We start from the raw sequence: 22,027 nt of genomic DNA on the forward strand, positions 1-22,027 counted from the left end.
TGAGGCAATTGGGGTTAAGTGACTTGCCCAGGGTCACACAGCTAGGAAGTGTTAAGTGTCTGAGGTCAGATTTGAACTCAGGTCCTCCTGACTTCAGGGCTGGTGCTCTAGCCACTTTGCCACCTAGATGCCAAAGTGAGCCATTTTCGATGGTCACACAGATTGCATCAGAGTTAAGATTTTAATCCACATCCTTTCACCGGGAAGCCTTTTCAGTGTCCATTCCAGTCCTCTAGCCTAGAGTGCCTTATCCCATAGCACTTCCCTCACAATGACCCAGTGAGGTAGGAGAAGACATGGAATATAATAAAAAGCTCTGAACTGAATGTGGGGACATCTGGGTTTGAATCTGAACAATACCATTAAGTAGCTGTTTGACCTTGAGATAGCTACTAATGGGTCTCATTTTTTTTTTCATTTCTAAAATAGGTCTTAATAATACTGTAATATTTACCTCACAGCTAGATGGTGCAATGGACACAGTACTTTAACTTCCGAGTTCAAATCTGGCCTCTGACGTACTAGTTGTATGACTCTGAGCAAGTCACTTAACCCTAGTTGTCTTAATTTCCTCCTCTTTAAAATAATCAGGAGAAGGAAATATCAAAGAACTCTAATATCCTTGCTGAGAAAACCTCACATGGGGTTACAAAAAGTCAGATACAATTGAAACGAGTGAAAAACACCACCTCTCTCTAAGGATTATTATGAGGATCCAATGAAAAAGGAGGTTTTCCAAACTCTAAAGCATTATAGAGTATCCCCAAAGTCTTATGAGCTTAAAACATCACTAAAACTTTGGGGCTATGCTATATGATGTCAGATATCGTGTCAACAGAAAGCAAGATTTGGAGCCTCCAAGGGAGTTGGGAAGATTTTCAGATGGGATGAGAGAGACAGAGAGCTTGAATTATGAAGAACAACCTCATTAAGTGTGGAAGGATCATTCCTGAGACTTGGCCACAAGGGCATGGATTTTTTTCAGCCACAGTCACTCATGGAAATGGTCTCCCTAAGGCATGGGGTTGCAATCAGTGTTAGTAGATGGAATGACAACCACTCCAGTGTGAAATAATGGGGGATTTATTAACTATCCCTTCCTGCTCTCTTCACCTGCATATTGGAGAAGCAGACTGTTTCTGAGTCCCTCTAAGCTGTTGACAAAGATGGGGAGCAGAATGAGAACAGGACAAGACATTTGAGCTGATTCCAGAAAGGAAAGCTGGAATGATTTTTTTATTTCAGGCTTACTATAATGAGGGGATGTGAAAATAGCCATTGCTTTAGGGACTGGGGGGAAAAGCAGATGTAGCATCAATGCAGACAGTATCTTTAAATCAGAAGCTCACAAATATGTTTTAGTCTTAGAACTAGATGGGACCTTAGAGACCAACAAGAACGTTTTCTATAATGTACCTGACTGGGGTCATCTAGAATTTTTAAAAATAATAGTTTTTTTTTATTTTCAAAATATATGTAAAGACAGTTTCCAACATTCACCTTGCAAAATCTTGCATTCCAATTTCTCTCTCCCTACCTTTCCTTCTCTCCCTCCCCTCATCAAGTCTTTTCTTAAAGACTTCAAGTGATGGAGAACTCACTACCTCATGAGACAGCCCATCCCAATTTTGAATAGAACCATAGATTTAGAACTGGATTTAGAGGAACCCTCGTGATTTTCTAATATAGCACCCTTTCTTTACAGATGAGGAAACTGAGACTCAGTGAGATCACAGAATCACTGATAAGAAGAAACTTTGAGGTGTTCTGGTAGAAATCTTCCATTTTTACAGATGAGGAAACTGAGGCTTAAGACAAAATGGAGTTGCTTGAGGTCACAAAAATAGAAAGCAACAAGTCAGGATTTGAATCATAGTCTTTTTTATTACAATCCAACACTGACTCAGTGAAACAGGAAGTTTTTCATTATTTCAATCCTAAAGTTTAGCCCACTGCTTCATTCTGGGGCTAAACAGAATGAGTTTAATCTGTCGTCCAGGTGACATCTGTTGTGTCTTCCTGAGTCTTCTCCCTGGCTAAACTTCCTCAGTTTCTTCAACCAGTCTTAGACAATATGGCCTACAGCCTTTTGCCAATCTGGCTTCTCTGACTACCATTGGAGGAAAGATGGCAACTGTTGATATTAAACTTTCCCTACTTTATGTTTTTCTGCTGGCTTTTCCTTCCCTCTGTTCAGGCTGTGTTTACTGCCTTCCACTGGCCTCCAAAGCATTTTTCTAAGTTCTCACCAAATAAAAATTCAATGGAATCAAGAGAAAAGGAGACCAATGTTAATTGACTTCAGGCCTCTATGGATGGCTGGACCAAAGAGCGGCAGTTCTGGCTTGGAGTGAATGTAACAACTACCCAAGCTGGGGACCCTGGGGATGTGATGGGATGTTTGCCTAGTCAAATTGACTGCTTGCTCTCCCCTACCTCCTCTTCCTATTCTTCCCCCTCATGTCCAGGAGGCCCGGAGCCAATGAGACAGAGAGGGAAAGAATTCCAGATGGTCTGGATTGGGCCGGTTTCTCTGGAGAGCCATCTGGTTCTTTTCTGAGAATCCAGGAATGCAGACCTCATTGTCTCCCAGTGCATCTGGGAAGAGGGTGGGTGTTTCTTTCAAGAAAGGAAATCACAGATTCATAAACTGTTTGAGCTGGAGGCAAGCTTGAAACCCTGGTCCTGCTTTAGGATGTTAGAGCTGGAACAGCACCTTAGAACAAAGAGTATTAGGACAGAGAAGAGCCTTAGTAATTATTTCAGGGCATTTCTTCATTTTACAAATGAGGAAACTGAGGCCCAAAGAAGGATGGTTTGACTGGGGCCTAATCCAGTATTCTACATCCCCATATTGATCAGATTGTTCTTCAGCATCATTTTGGGATGTGGTAGTATGATGAATTGAATGATTCTAGTAGAAGGAAATGGACATTTTTGAGTTGGAGTAAAGTAAGTTGTGATGCTATACCCTATCTCCAACCCTCACTCTTGAGTATCAATCACTTACAACTGTCATCCATTTGTGACATGATTGAGATCATTGATGATGTCTGCTGCAATTCTACAATCTCAGCTGTAGAGCTTGAAGGGGCCTCTGAGGACTCTAGGCCAGCCACCCTCGTTTTATAGAGAGGGAAATCAAGACCAAGTTAGATTAAATAACTTAAGTGCCCAAGATCACAAAAATATCAAGAAGAAAATTTGAACCCAGGTTCTCTGGCTCCAGAGCCAATGTTTTTTTCATTGTGCCATTCTAAGAGCCTCTGTTCAGTGACCACAGTCAGTGCTATGTACCTCAGAATGAGTCTTCCTTCAAGAGCAGGAAAGGGGCTTGGAACCACATCTCTAACAGTACAGATGAATTATATTGAAGCAGCTATACTCTTTCCAACATTCCCCCTTTAACAATAATGATAGCTGATATTTATGTTGTTTTAAGGTTTACAAAGCAATTTATATATTGTTATCTAATTATCACAATGATCCTGAAAGGCTATGTTATTATTATTATTATTATTATTATTATTTGGAGGAGGAAACAGAGTAAGAGAGATTAAATGATTTTTCTGAGGTCACATAGGTAGTCTGAAATTGGTCAACAAACATTTCTTAATATTTAGTTAATTAGATTGTACAGTATATAGAGCATCAGACCTTGAAACAGGAAGACCTGAATTCAAATTTGGCCTCAGCTGCTTATTACCCTTATTACCCTTGGCAAGTCACTTAACTGTGTCTGCATCAGTTTCCTCATTCGTAAGAAAAAATGGCAAACTGCCTTGATATCTTTGCCAAGAAAACTGCCTCGATACCTTTGTCAGGAAAACCCACAAAGGGGTCACAAAGTCAGACATAAAGACTAACAACTAATGGGGGGAAACTGTGGTAGGAAGACCAACTAATAAGCTGTTGTAATAGTCCAAGAGTTAGATGGTAAGGGCCTGTACAAGGTGGTGGTATTATCAGAAGAAAGAAGAAAACATATACAAAAGATATTGGAAATTGCCAATTTAATATGGGGGAATGAGAGAGTGAAGAGGGTTGTTAGCCTGGGTGACTGGAAGGATGGTGGTAATCTCAACAAAAATGGGGAAGTTAAGAAAGGGAGAGGATTTTTTGGGAAAGACAGTGTTCAGTTTTCGTATGTCAAATTAATTTGTTTGTGAGACATCCAGTTTGAGATGTCCAATAAGCAGTTGGAGATGTGGCACCAGAGATCAGACCTAGGTAGGTAAGTTGACTTGACTCATTAGTATAGAGATTAAAATTGAATCTATGACAATGGATGAGATCACTAAGTGAAAAAGAGAAAGCCCAGAATAGAGACTTGTTGGATACTCATAGTTATTATGTGTATATCAAGAAGAGGATGATAAAAAGGAACAAAGATTGCAGTCACATCAAAAAGGATGAAGACTGATTAAAAGTTGTCAATTTAGCAAGTAAGAAATCATAAATAGCTTTGTAGAGAGTAGTTTCCATTGAAAGATAAAGTTGGAACTTGGATTGTAGAGAGTTATGGTGAGAGAAATAATTGTAGATGGCTTTCTCAAGGAGTTTGACTACAAAAGGGAAGAGAGATGGCAAGGGGATGGATGGATCAAACAAAGCTTTTTGGAGGATGGGAGAGATGTGACAGGCAGCAGGGAAGCAGCCAGTAATCAAGGAGAAATAGAAGGTAAGAGAAAGAATTGGAGGAGAAGAGAAGGGGTTGGAAGAGGATCACTTGTGCAAATAGAGAGGTTTGCCTCAGTGTGGAGAAGGACTACCTCTTATGTAAAACAGAAGTGAGATAGTGGCAAAAGGTGAAGAAAAGGATTTTTAACTCAGGTTTTCAGTGTGGAAAAAAGAGTTAGGGATAAGTTTGTGAGTGATTTAGGGGTCATACAATGGCTACACATAAGGTTTAGTCTATTGTCAGGGCTCAGTATATGGCCTGGGGAATGGGCCAGGTTATGACCAGGGACAGGATTTGGTCTATTAACAGAATAGGGGTTCAGTCTGTTGCCAAGGAGCATGATTTTTCTCTGTGTGATAACTGTCCCAGATGGGGTTCAATCTACTTTCCTGGAATTTCCAGTGTCCTGTTCCCTAGCTCAATGACCAGCCTGCTAGCTGATTTGGTGATCAATCATTAAGTCCCCAACAGCAGAACTGAGAACAAGAATTGTGTCCAAATAGCCCTTACCATTGGCTAGAGTAGGCTAATCTCTTTGCCTCTGGACTCTGCCCTGCTGGCTACCATCATTCCCAACCTGTCGCTCCCATCTTCCTGTTCTGCCCCTTGCTGAGCTTTTATTGACATATTTATTCATATCAAGTCTTGGAGGAAGATAGATACTAGGTTGCTAATCCCTTGATCCATTGTGACAGGCAGTAACAAGTTGGGTGGCAGCTTTAGATCGTGAAAGAAAATAGGCCAGAATTTTCAACTTGCCTCCTGACCAAGGGCAACTGCAGTCATAGTTTAGATACTGCATGGCCCCGAAGGAATATTTTTACCAGGGGCAAAAGCATGTAGTCCTACATAAAATGGTCTGATGAGATTATGGTGGCAATGGAAGGGGGCTGGACATTCTGACTGACAAAGAACTTGTCTCCAGAGATAAACCCTGCCCTCCAAGGAATCTGTTTGGGAAAGACCCTAAAAGGGGTTAACCAACAAATAAACATTTATTAAGATATATTACGTACTAGGCATTAGACAACAAAGGCAAAATGAGTCCTTGTCTTCAGGATACTTATATACTAACCGAGAGACAACACGCACACACATAGCTATGCAGAAAACACATAAAAGGATAACTTTAGGGAGAAATCAGACAAGGATAAATATTGGTGGGAAAGGGGTCTAGAAAAGACCTCATGAAAAGAGTAATATTGGAGTTGAATCTTGAAGGATTGATTCAGAGGCAGAGAAAAGGAAGGGAAACCTAACCATTTTAGGGAAAGGACAGCCAGTGAAAATCACCTTTTTAAAACTGACTCTGAAAAACAAGGAGCTTAGTCCAAATGCTTTCTCAGGTTCCCCCTTCACTCCTCAATTCTATGATTTATGTGTTTGTTCAATAAATCAGAAGGCAAGCACATGTGACTACCTCAGGATTTTTTATTCCAACAGATCACTAATGCACATCTGCAACAAGGCCTACGGTCTTACCATGAGCTATAAAAATAAAAGAATAATGCTGAATCTGGGTTCCCTACAGGGACTGTATAAGATTCTTTCCTGCCATTCTTGGGGATTTTATTTCGGAAGCCCCCTAGAGATAGCTGGGATCAGCATCCCTTTCTGGTCTCTAGTGGGGCATCTAACTAATCCTATAAAGTTTACTTACTTACTCTACTCTCAAAACTTGAACGTTTTTGTTTTGTTTTATTGCTGAGGAAAAGTCCTAGCAAGGTTTACTCTCACCATCTGACTCCTTTGCGCCTTATCCCATATATGGTGGTGAGCAGAGCTGGGAAAAATTACAAACCTCTGCCCATTGGGCCCACCACAAGCTTACATTGTCTAACTTCAATTGGTCTCTCACTGCATCGAGGCAATTATCCTCTCCTCCCTTCCCCATGTGGATTATTTCTCCTACTCTCCTTAGTGGCTATTCCGGACCTCATTTCTCCTCAAACCCTTTACAAGGTGTTGTGGCCCCCATGAGAATGCAAATTTCTTGAGGGCAGGTAACTTTTTACTTTTCTTTGCATCCCCATTACTTACAAAAGAGTTTACATACTTAAGAGGGTCTATCAGACTCAGGAATTCACAGGACTCCCAGCTGATGCCATTTTCCTCCAAACTACCTTACATTGTATTAATTCTGTGCAAGTTCACAAATACACGCTGTGTTGTGTCCCTCCCCCTTTAGACTCTTAAGGTCAGAGGCTGTTTTGGTTTGGTTTGTGTATTCCCAGAGTTTAGCAAAATGCTTAGAGGACAGTAGGTGCTTAATAAATGCTGCTTATTGATTGATTTACAGAGAGATCCTGTCACGTGACCCAGGCCACAGAGATGATGAGCTCGGACCTGGAGCTAGAAAGATCCGCGGCCTCTTCAATCTCCGGGTTTGTAGTGACATGTCTACAACAGTTATGAAGCCACCGGAGACTCTTCAGTCCAACATTTTACAGATGGGAGAGGAGTCCAGGGCACTTAAACAGCTTGGCCAAGATCTCACAGACAGTAACAGAGGCAGGATCCAGATTTTCTGAGTGGAAAGCCAGTGTTTTTTCTGAAGATAATATTTGTAAAGTGCTCCGTTTAATGGCTGGCACATGGTAACAATGCTTGTGCCCTCTCCTCCGTCTCCCTTCCCTTTCTAATACTCCATATGTCTTTCTCTGTAATGAATGAGCTGATTCTGTAAAGGTCCTTTCCAGCCCTGGCCGGGCAGGTGGAACAGGCCGGAGGAGCCCCCACTCCTGGGCTCATCGCGGCCCTCCGCTCCTCCATCACCAAGCTGAGACCCGGCGGGGGCAGAGGGCAGAGCCCTCAGGATGGAGGCAGGCAGTTGGGAGGAGGAAGGGGCTTGGATCAGACTTTCATCTCCCTCTTTTGATGACAGCTGGGACGCCCTTCCCTCGCAGCACTCCTGCCTTTCTCCTTTCATGAGCATTTCATTATCACCTGCAGCCGGGGGTGGTGACAGCTGCTTCGGGGCCCTGGATCTCAGACACCTCCTCGTCTGCTCCCTGGCTGGCACTCACCTCCAGCCCTGCCCCCACCTCCTAGCAGATCCATCACATCCCCCTCTACCTCTGAATCCCCTCCTTCTGCCTCTGTCTTCAGGGTCATCGGCGTCAGCTTCTTTTCACTTCAAGTCCCAGACTTGGCTCCCTCCCAGTCCAAGTCCCTCGACATGGTTGCTAAGAGGAAACTTGATGTGCCCTGCATGGCTAATTCCCAGACCCTCCCGCCCACTGCCTGGCTCTGGCTCCGGCTCTGGCTCACCCCGATCCGTTCTCCCCACCCAGCCTTGGCGTTCCCATGGTAACCTGGTGATGGAGACTGTCACAACTGCAGGGAGAGCTGTGACAAGCACACGCTGCGCTCCTGTTCCCATCCTGGTGCCCAGTGTTGTTGGACTCTCCTGAGATCATCTGGCGATAATTGGTTTATGGAAATAACCCAGGGGCCTGCCAGGAAGAAGGCAAACTAAGCTCTCCATTAAAAGGAGAGCTCCTTCCAAACAGGTTCTCTCCTCTTCCCCACACCCCGCCCCCAGCCTGGCCTCCCATGACACAATCCCCATCTACATGAAAATGAGGAGGGTCCAGAGTAGGAGGAGAGAAAAGAAAAAAAGGAAGAGTGAGGGCTGGGGGAGGGAAAAGGAGGCAGAATGGGGCAGAACTGCCCCTCTTCCTCCCAGCCAATGCGCAGGTGTTTCACCTGTTGGATTAGGACATCTCTCCTCTGCTCAAATCCCCAGGTTCCCAAGGTGATTATTGCTATAGTAACCAGGTGTTCGCCTACACAAACCAATCTGCAAGTTTCTCCCCAGCTCTCTGTGCGTCTGACCCTGCAGTAAGCCAGGCTTTGTGCCATCTGGTGGAATTTGCAGAGGTATGGGGGAGCACGGCATCTCACAGTTGGAAGGGCTTAGAAAACGTTGACCAATCAGCGAGCACTTTGAGGAGAGCCATATCTAGTAGCCAGGGGTTGATGGGGAGGAGGGCAGGAAAGGGCCCGTACAGAAGATGACCCTTGAGTTGAGGAAACTGGGCTTTGGAGGTGAGATACAAGCAGGGGTTTGGATAAGCGAGCCAAGACCTGTACCAGAAAAGGGAACTGCCACCAGAACACACCAGATTAGTTATCGCACACAAGCTGAGACCCTTCGAAGGGGGCAGTGAACATGTAACAGACTGTACAGATCAGATTATATGGGCCAGCAGACAGCCCACACTTCTACCTGCTAGTAGGACTAGGAGAGAATCCAGGAGCTTGTTCTCCATTTCCTGGGGAAGTAAATATGGAATGAAGAGGGAGTCTAGGGGGGTCATTCTTTCAGGGTCCTGAGTAATGGACACTTCATGAGACTAGGTTCGGATTTGAGTCTAGAACAAAAAAAGAAGGAACTGAGTATCCCTGAAGGGTAGAATCAATCTTAGCTGGCACATAGTAGGAGCTTATTAAGTATTGACTGGTTGGAAATATGATGTAAGGCTAACTGAACAGGATGGAGAGAAAGGAAATAGGGGCAAAGGTAAGGTTACAGGATTCAGGGTTCAGTGACTATTCCTGGGATGCTGAAGAGTGTCAATGCAGGGGCTTGAAATTCAGAGAGGAATCTTTGGGTCAGTCGGGGAGACAAAGGGCTCACCTACAGCTCCAAGTGCTAGAGCGCAAGGATTATAAAGCATAGCATGATTTGGGGTCAGAGGGGGATTATTCCTGGGATCCACAATCAGAGAAAAAACAGGTTCTGGATGGGCTGAGAATCTCATCAAGCAGAGAATGACCCAACCTCAATCTCCCTCAAGTGAACTATCTGGAGAAGTAAGTCTAGGAGACAAAGAGTGCCCTGTGAGGCCGGGTGTCCCATTCTCTGGGCCAGCAAAGCTCCTAGGAAGTGATACACTAAGTCACCATAGGATGAGACATCTGCTCTGTAGAATTCCATTTTTAACCGCTTGCCTCTGTTCCCTTTTCTCCTGCTTTTCTAACACTTTTGCTCAATCTTCACTTTGTTACAGTTGAACTAGGAGGAAAGGGGATTTATTTATGCCTCAGGCAGGATAGAAGAGGATCAGAGCATCCTAAGGGGCCACTTGTAGTGATAGCAACCAGTCTACTTCCCTGGGAAGAGAGGATAGAACTGGGTGTAAAAGTTAAACACTTAGGAGGAAAGAGAGGTTGGAAAAGCTGTTATTGCAGAACCTCTCGAGCTTGGTATTGTCTCAGTTTCTCCCCTAAAACCCTTGAGAGTTAATTACATTGTCCTACATTTCTAAGATCTTTATCGTCTAAAATCCCAACAATATGGCTGAACCCAAAGCATTATTTTATGCTTTATGAGGAATGAGCTGCCATAAAAATAAGGAATGAGGCTAGTGCAAAAAAAGCAGAATAAAAACTTGGTCACAGGGCCACTGAGCAGTTCATGTGCTCAGTCAGAATCTTGGTGAGACCAAGAGAAAGAAAGGAAAACTTTCTGAATCTTGTCCCGCAAGGTGAGCCAAAAGGATAAATAAATGTGCTATGACTAATATGTGAATATTATGCCCACATCACACTGAGATTTGAACTCTCAGGTGACGAGACACACTCCTATCTGGGTTTTCGCACTCTGAGACCAGCACATTTTCCACTACACCTCAGCTGTCTATCAAGCAAGTCAGGCTGTGCCTAAAAGAGAAGGATGGGACCTGTTGCCCATTGAGGCCTTCATGGATGGCTGAGATGCTGAGCATCTGGAGCGAATGAAACCTTCCTGGGTCACTCCAACCATCAGTAAGCTTTCTTGACAAAGCATAGTGCTTATTGCACCAACCAGTGATAAGGGGACTAGCCCTGCCTGGCATCTGGGCAGAAAAAGCCCTGTTTGTGCTAAAAATAGGAGGGTCAGTAGGGGCTGGCCAGACTGGCTGGGGCACAGTATCTCACAGCCACAAAGTTGGCACTGGGGGAGTTCCCAGCAATGCCAGGCTGAGAGATGATGAGTGAGAAGACAGGAACAAGAGTAGCAGAGCTGGAATTGTGCCTTCAGCAGCAGCAGCAGATCCCCCCCTTCTCGGGTGCAGGCTGTCAGCCCAGCAGGCACAACACGGAGGCAGGAACCCCCTCCTACTGTTAGTTCTTCATCAGCACCATGGCTAGAGCCAGTCACTGCAGGATGAAAGATGTGTGGCTTTAGGGAGCAGCTCCCGGAAAGCTGGGGCCACCACCAACTTCTGTCCCCTGCTGCTCATGCTCCCGAGGGGACACGGGCAAGGTCAGCGGTGACTCCCATCTGTGCCAACAGAATTTCTCCTCGCATGCAAGAATTCCGCTTCCTGCTGCGCCCATCTGATCTCTTCCCTCAAGTCAAAATAAATAATGATACTACTGATACTACTAATAACTGCCAACATTTATAGAGCACCTACTATGTGCTGGGTACTGTGCTAAGCACTTTGCAATTTTTTATTATTTGATTCCCCACAACAACCCTGGAAGATAAGTGCTATTGTTATTCCCATTTTATAGATGAGGAAACTAAGGAAAATGGAAATTAAGTTACTTGCCCAAGGTTACACATCTTGTAAGTGTCATAGGACGGACTTGAATTCAAGGCTTCGTCTCCAGGTCTGACACTCCACTACTCTATCAACTCACAGCTCTAAGCAGAGTGAGTCTTTCCTCTGACTGCCAGCCTTCTATTTCCTATTGCATGCATCCCCTGAGCAGAGGATCATCCACACTTTCACCTGAGCTAGAATCAGGTTACCTTTACTACCTTCTCAATCTTCTTCAGGGATCCTCCCTCCAAATCCTGCCCTCTAAGATTTGGTGTTGCACAGGGGTGTCTCATAGACCCTCTTCTGCTTCACTTCTCATCAGCTCCCATAGAGTGAGTAACCATCTCTATTCTGATCATTCTCAACCTAACCTCCAATCTCACATCTCCAACTCGACTGGATTCCAATAAAGTCACAGATTAAATTGATTATCTTTCTCCCTAAACTCTCCCTGCCTTCTAATTTCCCTACTACTACAGAGGACACCACCATAATCCTAGTCTCTCAAGCAGGTAAATTAAATGTCATCCCGGTCTCCTCCCAACCCCTCCTCATCTGTAATCTGTTGCCATAGCCTTTTGATTTCACCTTTGCAACATCTCCTGAATGTAATCCATCTCTCCTCTCACATGGCCACCACTTTGTTACAGTCCCCCATCACATCATACTGGGACTCCTGCAATAGCTGTGGGAAGTCGGCCTGCCTCAGTTTTCTCCCCACTATCATCCATCTTGCATTCAGCCACCAAAGTGATTCTTCTAAAGTATGAGTCCTCCCATATCATCCTTTCACTCAAATCCCTTATCACCTCCTGGGTCAAATGCAAAACCCTCTGTTTGGCCTTCAGAACCCTTCAGAACCATCTTCCTTCTATCTTGCACCTGACTCCTTCACCAAGTACTCCACAATTCAGCGGTACTTATCTCTTTCTGTTCCATGAGCAAGATACCCTATTTCTCTACTTTGGGCATGATTAGAATTCTCTTTCTCCTCATCTCTGCCTTCAGGCTTCCTTCTAGTCTCCACGAAAATCTCACCTTCTATAGGAAACCTTTTTCAATCCCTCTGAATTCAAATACTTTCCCTCTGTTAATTATTTCCCATTTATTCTGTATATAGCTTCTTTGTACAGATTTATTTACAAGTTGTTGTTTTGTGAGCTCCTAAGAGAAGAGATCTCTTTTTGTACCTCCAGTCCTTCATGCAGTATTTGCACTTAGTAGGCCTTTAGAAAATATTCATTGATTGACTGATTCCCTGGAGCATCAAAGAACTCTCTGACCAATTGTCGTCTGCAAATCCCACCCCATGTCCTGTGAATGTATTTATGGACTTTTCCTGAGATCAGGGAAAGGTTTTCCCCTCTCTGTATGTATTCTTGGAAGAATGAGGACATTTACAGAGTAACCTTTGTCTCAAAGCAATCAGGAGGAAGCGGGGCTCCACCTTGAGCTGAACAGATTGCTTAAGGAAACGATCAAGGATGAGTTGTGTCCCTGGGGCTTATACCTGGTAACAAGTGCTGAAGATAAAATTTCTCTTCATTTCCAGGAAACTTAACTGAGGAAGGAACAAGTACCACCCTCCCTTCTTTATTCACTGTCTTTTATTCTCTTCTGACAGTTTGATGTGTGTGAATCCCGTGTTCCTAAATAGTCTAAGCACTGAGCTTGCACAAAGAAGCAAAAGACAGATCCTGCTCTTAAGGAGCTCAAATCTAAATGGGAAATACAATAATACATATGTACAAATGAGCTATATATGGGCAGAGAAGGGGAGGAGAGAGTGAGGGGGGAGAGAGAAAGAGATACACAGAGACAGACACACACACAGAGAAAAAGAGAGATAGAGACAGAGAAACAGAGAGAGATAGAGACAGAGAGAGACAGAGGGACAAGAGAGACAGAGATAGAGACAGATGCAGAGACAGAGAGACAGACACAGACAGACAGAGACACAGAGACACACAGAGAGACAGAGAGAGATAGGGAGACAGAGATAGTGAGAGAGAAGAGAGATACAGAGACATAGAGAGACAGAGGCTCCTTCCTCCAGATATGGTCCCTCCTCCTTCCTTTCATGCATCCTTGAGGAGGGGTTGAGGAGGTGTGTGTACATATGTAGCATGTGTATGTGTGTGTGTGTGTGTGTGTGTGTGTGTGTGTGCATCTGGAGGACCAATAAGACTAGGGTCAAGCCATTTCCTTTTCCTTCCTGTCTAGCCCTTAAGGCCTACATCCTAGAAGAAGACCAGAGGCAAAGGTCTGGGCCTTCCTGGAAAGAAACAGGGACGATCAGGGCTAGACAGAGTAGAGCCAGGGCTGCCTTGGGCCAGCACTCTGTCCCCTGAGTCATACAGTGGCCCGGCTTTCTTGTTGACCCCTAAAACATCGAGTACACACTTCTGTGTACATTCTGCATCTTCTATGTTTAATACGGCTGTGTGTGTACAACCGCGCCAGACGGCTTACCATCTTGGGGACCAGGAAGGGGGAGAGGAAGAGTAAAATTAGAAATCAAACCCTAATAAAGTAAATATTGAAACAACAACAAAAACCTCCTAAACATATTCTACCTTCCCAGTCTCCTCCTCTTGGAGGGCAGGCGCTGTTTTCATTGGTTTTCTATCATCTGTGCCTTCCCCAGTGCACTGTCCATAGTAGGCATTTGACAAATAAACGAATTGAATTGAATTGCAGTGAAGGAAGGCTTCTATATATAGGGCAAGAATTAGGGGCAAGAAAAAGCTGGCCATGGGAAACAGAAGACTCAGATTAAAAGGGCTGGGCTAGGTGGTTTATGAAGTTCCGTGTCCCCAGTTCCACACTCCCTTTGGGGCAGAAGTTCAGGCTTTGTCCTTCCTGCTCCTCCCGGGACCAGAGTAGCCAAGCGTCACATGTGGGTGCTTAAGGAAGGGCCTGGGCTAGGAGTGTCTGAGAGGGAGATTCTGAGACTAAATCAGAGAACAAAGGTAGTGAAGAAAGAAAGAGGGGGGTCAGGGAGGAGGAGGGAGGGATACAGCTAGTGACCGACAGCTGGGCACCAGGCCGCCTAACCCCAACCCCGAGCCTAACTAGGCCGCTCTGCTCTAATCCTGAAGTCAGTCTAACCGACTGCCAAAGAATCCCTACTCTGTTGCAGGCCAGAATAGTTCGATATTATATTGTCCTCTAATTTCTTTGTACCCTTATTCTCCATGTCTAGTACTTTACACACCCAATATTCATTGTCCGGTAGGCACACCTCTAGTACCTGAGCCTTGTGAAGTGTATATAAAATATACCTGCCCCCAGGACCCATTCTTGGCCCCCCATCCCCCATCCAGGTACTCACGCTACCACAAAGGCCAAGGGTTTGGAGCCAGTCTTGCGGGAGGGCAGGTTGACAGCCCCATGGAGACTGATTGTGATGATTTCCTTTTGGGCTGGCGCCAAGTGGCCATAGGAGGTCTCTGCATGGCGAGAAGCTTCTTCAAGGGGCAAGGGGTTCTCTTCCACCTACCAGAAAAGAGCCAGGAGAAAGGGATATTGATGTTATAGCCAGGCCACTTCTATTCCAACCATTCTGTTCTATTTCCATTCTTCTCATTGGTTCTCTCTTCCTTTAGGATTGAGTTTACTATTGGGTTTTAGCTTTAGCTGGCCTCTCAAATTTAAAATGTCCTAAATTTGTCTCTTGTCAAGGGAAGCATTAATACTATTCTCTGTATTGTAGGTACAGGCCTGCCAGGATCAATTTTAATTAATTTGTCATTTTTCTCATCCAAGCTTTATTCTGCTTAGGGAGAAAAATTTCCAAACTGACAAGGTCCCTCTTATGCCCTTGAAAAATATAAATCATTTTACATTAATCCTAGTTTTTAGGATTTTTTAAAATACAGTTGATCTTTCACAATATAAAAAATATAGAGTTACAGAGACCAGGGCAAGGTAGAAATTCAGTTAATATTTTGTTTTATCATTTAGAACAATTGTCATAAATAACTTCTTAAAATCATGCAATCTATTTTTGACCATTCCCCTCACAAAATACTCCTTTTGAGATGGTTCAAAGATGATCTTAGGAAAGAGTCTTATTTTCATCCAGTCAAAGTGACTTAATTGAGGACACTGTGTTCTTATTAAATGACTTCTCTAATTACTTATTAAAATGCTTTCTTAACATTTCTAAAAAAGGAAGCAGGGGAGCCTTTTGTCTGCTTCCATAATCTCACGCCAGCTTCCAATTTCTAACGCTCAATTTAATATCCTTTTAGTCACTCAGACTCAGAACCTTGGAGTATTATTTCATGCTTCCCTTTCTCTCATTCACCATAATCAGTCAAATGCGAAGTTCTGTCAAGCCCACCTCAGAAGTGGACAGTTGACTGAGTTCCTTGTTTGGTGGCAAGCACATTTCTTGAAAAATTACAACTTAGCATTTTATAAATTGAATCACAGCACTAAGCTTCACCTTTTTGGAATTGTGTCAGATTCTTAAAGGCAGAAGCTATTTTGTTTTTGTATTTTTATATCCTTGGTACCTAGGATATTGCCTTGTACAATGCAGGTGTTTCATAAAAGCTTGTTGAATTCAATTGAATTTTACAGATTCCTTTTGGTAAAAAGAAGAAATTTTCTGAATTGCAGAGAGAAAGAGGGAAAGGGAGGGGGAGAGAGAGATAAAGAGACAGACAGAGACAGAGAGAGAAAGGGGGAATGAAAGAGAAATAGACAGAGATAGAGAGACACAGAGAGAGGCAGAGAGACTGAGAGGCAAAAAGAGAAATAGAGACCAACAGACAGTGATAGACATATGGAGTCAGAGAGAGAAAGAGGGAAGGAGAGAGGGAGAGGGACAGAGAGACAGAAAGACACAGAGAGACAAAAAGGGGAGAGGGGGAGAGAGAGAGAGAGAGAGAGAGAGAGAGAGAGAGAGAGAGAGAGAGAGAGACAGAGAGAGAGAGAGACAGAGACACAGAGACAGAAAGAGAGAGAGAGAGAGAGAGAGACAGAGACAGAGACAGAGAGAAAGAGAGAGAGAGAGAGAGAAAGAAAGAGAGAGAGACAGAGACAGAGAGAGAAAGAGAGAGAAAGAGAGAGAGAGAGAGAGAGAGAGAGAGAGAGAGAGAGAGAGAGAGAGAGAGAGAGAGAATACCTTTAGCTCTGAATTCCTAGGATCCTAGGAAATAACTATTTTTCTAGAGAGCAGATAGCCTGAAGACAGAGACTTATTACCTTGAAACCAGAGTTAAGTAAAAGATTTTCATAACAGTTCAAACCAATAATGGAAGAGATCTTGAAAACTGCCAAATGAATTGATACAGACAGTAATTGTTAAAGCAGCTTAGAATGGGAAGAAATCACTAGAAATTGAAGTGGGCCTTGAAGGATAACCAGGTCTTAAATTGTCGGAGAGAAGGGCATTCTAGGTGAGTAATGAAATGAAGCTAACAAAGGAGAAAGAGAAGGGAATAAACATTTATATAGTGACTACAACATGCCAAGCACTATTCCAATTGCTTTACAGTATCTTATTGATACAACAAACCTGGAAGTAGATACTACTATTATCCCCAATTTATAGTTTAAAAAGCTGAGTCTGGTGGAAGCTAAATGACTTGTACAGAATCACATAGTATGAAATTTAAATGAGATAAAGTGTACAACTCACTTAAATCAATATATCAGTGAGCTATTATTACAAACTGCGCTGAGAAAGGGGATAGTTGCTCACCAAAAGCCACATAGCTGGCCAGCAGCATGTTTAGGGAACACTGAGTGAACCTCAGTGAGAAATTACACTAGAAAGAAAGGCAGTGGCAAGATTATGGAAGGCCTTGAAGACCAAACCAAAAAGGTTGGACTTTATTCTATGGGCAATAGGGAGCGATGGAAAATCCTGGAGCATAACGCAATCAAACCTGTGCTTGTAGAACTTGGGTAGAATGGCAGTACAATGAAATGAGAAAGATTAAGGGAAAGAAGATGTTAGGAGGGTCCTGTGATTTTCTATGAAGCTCTTTTAATAGATGGTGACCCGGATTGAGGGAGGACATAGATGGAGTCAGATAGGCAGGTTCAAATTCTGCTTCTTACATTATATATAATAATAATAATAATAATAATAATAATAATTATTATTATTATTATTATTATTATTATAGAGGCACAGTGTCCAATGAGAGAGGCACTAACAGTGCTTTGTCCCAGTGTTCCCACATCTGGAGTATTATTGACCAATATTGGTCATTACATTTTAGGAAAGCTCATGGTGGACTGAGGAAATCCCAGAGGCAGGTGAGCAGGAAACTGAGGCAATGACAAGCCAAGCCCGGCAAGATTAAATGTGACTCTAGTTCTCTGAACCTCAGTTTGATCATCCATAAAATGGGGATAATGAGAACCAAAATATCACTATGTGATTGTAGGGCATTTTATAAATTTCACAACTTTACATAATTGTCAGTTTTGATGGAAAGGGGGCCATGAAAGGAAGTATTCCCTCTCAATCGTCTATTATTTTGACTATATAGTAAAGGAGTTCAAGGAGAGATTCTCTCAACAAGAGAGATACTACAGTTAAAGAGTACTTTTTAAAACTTAAAATAATGTGTAAATGTCAGTTATTATTATCATAGTTAAGAATACTTTTTAAAACTTAAAGTAATGTGTAAATTTGCTATTATTGTTATTATTTTGTTCTCTTTCTTTGATGATTATTATATGTTAACTAGTTAACCTTCAAGAGGAAAAGAAGAGCCGGCTGGGCTCTGTCTCATCCCTTAAGAGACAGGTTTTGGCTCCCACAGTGACTAACTCCCCACCCTGGGGACAGGACCGACCCCAGTCAAATTTCCACATGTATCAAGGCCCACTTAGCCTAATTCCATCTGTAAGGAAACCAGTGGGAGGCCTCTGCCTCCTTCTCTTGTTAAATGGCAAAAGAAGATGTGATGAGACAAGAGAGAAAAGTTTGAAGCCGGAGCCAGGCCCTCAGGACAGAATAGAGTTTGTCTTCTCCTGGCGCCCTCAACTTTATCCACATGGACAAGCCTGACCCTCTTCCCCTCTCCCCCATTAAATTCTTTGATTCTCTATGGCTGCAGCTATCTGGTCTAGTGTGGTCTGGGCCCAGATTCAGGTTCTGCTTTATTCTTGATCTGAGGGTTGGGAAGACACTGGGGCATGGTTCTTTGATCAAGGCTTTTCAGACAAATCCTCCATGGGACAGCCAACCCCCAGATTGCACATCTGGTCTCCCTACGTCAAGAGAAATGTTGAATGCTAGAGGAAGCTTAAAGCTATCATTTATTTCAGGAGTATATAAGTTGGAATCCCTCAAGTATCTCTTGGATTATTTCTAGTCATATGAAAAGGTGTTCCAAATTACTATTGATCAGAGAATTAAGACAACTCTGAGGTACCATTACACACCTATCAGATTGGCTAAGATGACAGAAAGAGATAATGATGAATGTTGGAGGGGATGTGGGAAAACAGGGACACTGATACATTGTTGGTGGAGTTGTGAAGGAATCCAGCCATTCTGAAGAGCAATTTGGAACTATGCCCAAAAAGTTATCAAACTGTGCATACCCTTTGATCCAGCAGTGCTACTACTGGGCTTATATCCCAAAGAAATAGTGAGGAGGGGAAAGGGACCTGTGTGTGCCAAAATGTTTGTGGCAGCCTCTTTGTAGTAACAGGAAACTGGAAACTGAAGGGATGCTCATCAATTGGAGAATGGTTGGATAAATTATGGTATATGAAGGCTATGGAATGTTATTGCTCTGTAAGAAATGACCAGCAGGAGGAATACAGAGAGGCCTGGAGAGACCTACATGAACTGATGCTGAGTGAAATGAGCAGGACTAGGAGATCATTATATGGCAACAAGAAGACTATACAATGATCAGTTCTGATGGACGTGGATCTCTTTAACAATGAGATAATTGAGGCCAGTCCCAATGATCTTGTGACTAAGAGAGCCATCTACACCCAGAAAGAGGATGTGGGAACTGAGTGTGGATCACAACATAGTATTTTCACTCTTTGTTGTTTGCTTGCATTTTGTTTTCTTTCTCATTTTTTCCTTTTTGATCTGATTTTTCTTGTGCAGCAAGATAATTGTATAAATATGTATGCGTACATTGGGTTTAACATCTAGTTTAACATGTTTAACATATGTTGGATTACTTGCCTTCTAGGGGAGGGAGGGAAGGTGAGGATAATTTGGAACACAAGGTTTTGCAGGGGTCAGTGTTGAAAAATTATCCATGCATATGTTTTGAAAATAAAAAGCTTTAATTAAAAAGGGGGGGAAAGAGTCTCTTGGATTAATTTCAAGGCATCTACAAATCTGAATAAGAAAAAATATATCTTTATGATCACTAACTTCTAACAGAAATCTAGCATTGCCTTCGTGTGTGTGTGTGTGTGTGTGTGTGTGTGTGTGTGTGTACATTATTCAGAGAGAGGGTCCATGGATTTCATACCATAGACCCACACATCTAATTCAACAACTCATTTTATATATGGGGAAACTGAGAACCATAGGAAGAATAGTGTTTTCCCATGGCCATCCAGATTGTTCATTACGAAGCTGGGTCTAAATCCTATCACCAGGCCGGGGTCTTTCTACTAGACTAAGCTTGGGGAAGGGCCCAGTAAAAGAAAAAGTAACTTTAATACAGAGAAGGAAGAAAAAGGGAATATATGGACATTTGAGGTTATATCACAATTTGTGACTTTCTCGGCTGAAAGGCACAGACTGCATGCAGATGGATAGTGATAAGTTCTCAAAGGAGGGTCAAAGGATTCCCAGACTTCATCAAACCTCAAACACTTCTGAGGCAGAAGAAAGTGAAGGAACAAGCCCAGGATATCTCGCTTCCACTGAAGGTAACCTCATAACGTTAGACTCATAGTAGGTCCAAGCTGGGAATATCTCCAAACCCTGGAGGAGTAGAATCTCTAGAAGAGATCCTCACATAGTTTCTGAGGTGAGTTTGGTGTTTAGGTGATCTCCCTGTCTTGTGATGATGACATCACAGAGAGTGACTCTGGCCTTTCCTAATGATCCCTGGAATCTTGTGAGACCCAGGATAGGGGCTCAATGGACCTCATGGCTGAAACCAGGAAGCATTATTCAGGGGTATAAGTGAATCCTCTAGAACAAAGTTTTTTAAAAAACATTTTAATATTTTATTTTTTTCCAATTGTTGTTGGGTTTTTTTGTTTGTTTGTTTTACAATTTTGAATAACAAATTAATTCCCCCCTTATAAAGAAGGCAAACAGTTTGATAAAAATTATGCATGTGCAGTCACGTAAAACATTTCTGTATTAATCATGTTGTAAAAAGAAAACAAGAGGGAAAAAACAAGAAAAATCAAGCTTAAAAAATACCCAGCATGTTTCAATCCATCTCTTCTTTCTCATCATGGATCCTTCAGAATTGTCTTGATCTTTGTATTGCTGAGAATAGCTAAGTCATTCACACTTGATCATCATAAAATATTGCTGTTACCGTAGACCCTGTTTTTCTGTTTCTGCTCATTTCATTTTGCATCAGTTCATGTTGCATCAAATTTTTCTGAAACTATCTTCTTTATCATTTCTTATGGCACAAAAGTTTTCATCTCAATCATAAACCATAATTTATTCAGCTGTTCCCCAATTGATGGCTATCTCCTCAATTTTTGATTCTTTGATTACAAAAAGCTGCCATAAATATTTTTGTATATGTGGTGCTTTACCTTTTTTTTTTTAATTTCTTTGAGTGTTCTATATGATTAATAATTAGTCAAAGGATATAAACAGGAAGTTTTCAGATAAAGAAATTAAAACTATCTGTAGCCAAATGAAAAAAAATGGTCTAAAACATTATTGATTAGAGAAATGCAAATTAAAACAATCTGAGGTACCATCTGACACCTATCAGAGAGACCTGTTGAAGACCTGAGCTTAAAAAGGCCAAGGCTTCCCACTGCATCCGGGCCATATCCAGTTATTCTGATCTCTATCTGTTCACTGGACCCAGATGGCTCTGGAGGGAAAGTGAGGCTGGGGTTCTTGCACGGCCATCCCTCACTTAAATCCAAATTCACTTGCATGTCACAGTCTTCTTTAAGAACAATGGAAAAATAACAACAATAACATTGTCAGGAGGAGGTAGAAATATTGGGACACTAAATGCTCTCTTGGTGGATTTGGGAACAAACTCAAGAATTGTAGAGAATAATATGGAACTATGTCCAAAGGCCAAAAACTTTGGGTATACTCTTTGATCCAGCGATATTACTATTCATGGATCCCCCAAAATCTATCCATGCTGGGTCCCTGGACTTCCTCCTTCTTTAAAAGAGTACTGAGCAATCCAAGAGCCTCCAGATGAAACATGCTGGTCATTCTGCTTCCTATTAGATGCTCTTACAGGGACTTTCCCCAACAATTCACAGCCAGAGAGGGAAAAGTGTGGAACAGAGGATTGGCTAAGAAGGTAAGCTCCTTGGGGGCAGGGGCTGTCTTGGGACCTCTGCTCCTAACCTAGTGACAGACACATAGCCCTGGGGGCACCTCTTGAAATCAGAGAGGCAAAATGAAGTTTGAAGTGGAGGGAAAACCTTCTCTACATTAAGAGTCATCCACAAGTGGGATGGTAGGGGAGGAAGGTCTCTTTGAAGGTCTTTAAGCAGAGAGACCCAGGGTCAGGTATTTTCTAGTGCAGATTCCTCTTGGACATGAATTGGGCAAGGGGCTGCTGAGCTAGACTTCTAGCTCTGGGACCTGGATGCTCTTTAAGTTCCTTACTTTATAGAGATGTTT

General features: G+C 42.8%; 1 protein-coding gene across 1 annotated transcript in view; it reads right to left on the reverse strand.

Moving 5' to 3' along the window:
* The window catches only part of CCDC33 (coiled-coil domain containing 33), a 195,407-nt gene that overhangs the window by 152,238 nt on the left and 21,142 nt on the right, over positions 1-22,027 (reverse strand). The window contains 1 exon segment of the mRNA XM_074297009.1: positions 14,555-14,718. Within this exon segment, the coding sequence (XP_074153110.1) occupies positions 14,555-14,718 (164 nt within the window).

The sequence above is a fragment of the Sminthopsis crassicaudata genome, chromosome 2, assembly GCF_048593235.1.
Source record: "Sminthopsis crassicaudata isolate SCR6 chromosome 2, ASM4859323v1, whole genome shotgun sequence".
Lineage (NCBI taxonomy): Eukaryota > Metazoa > Chordata > Mammalia > Dasyuromorphia > Dasyuridae > Sminthopsis > Sminthopsis crassicaudata.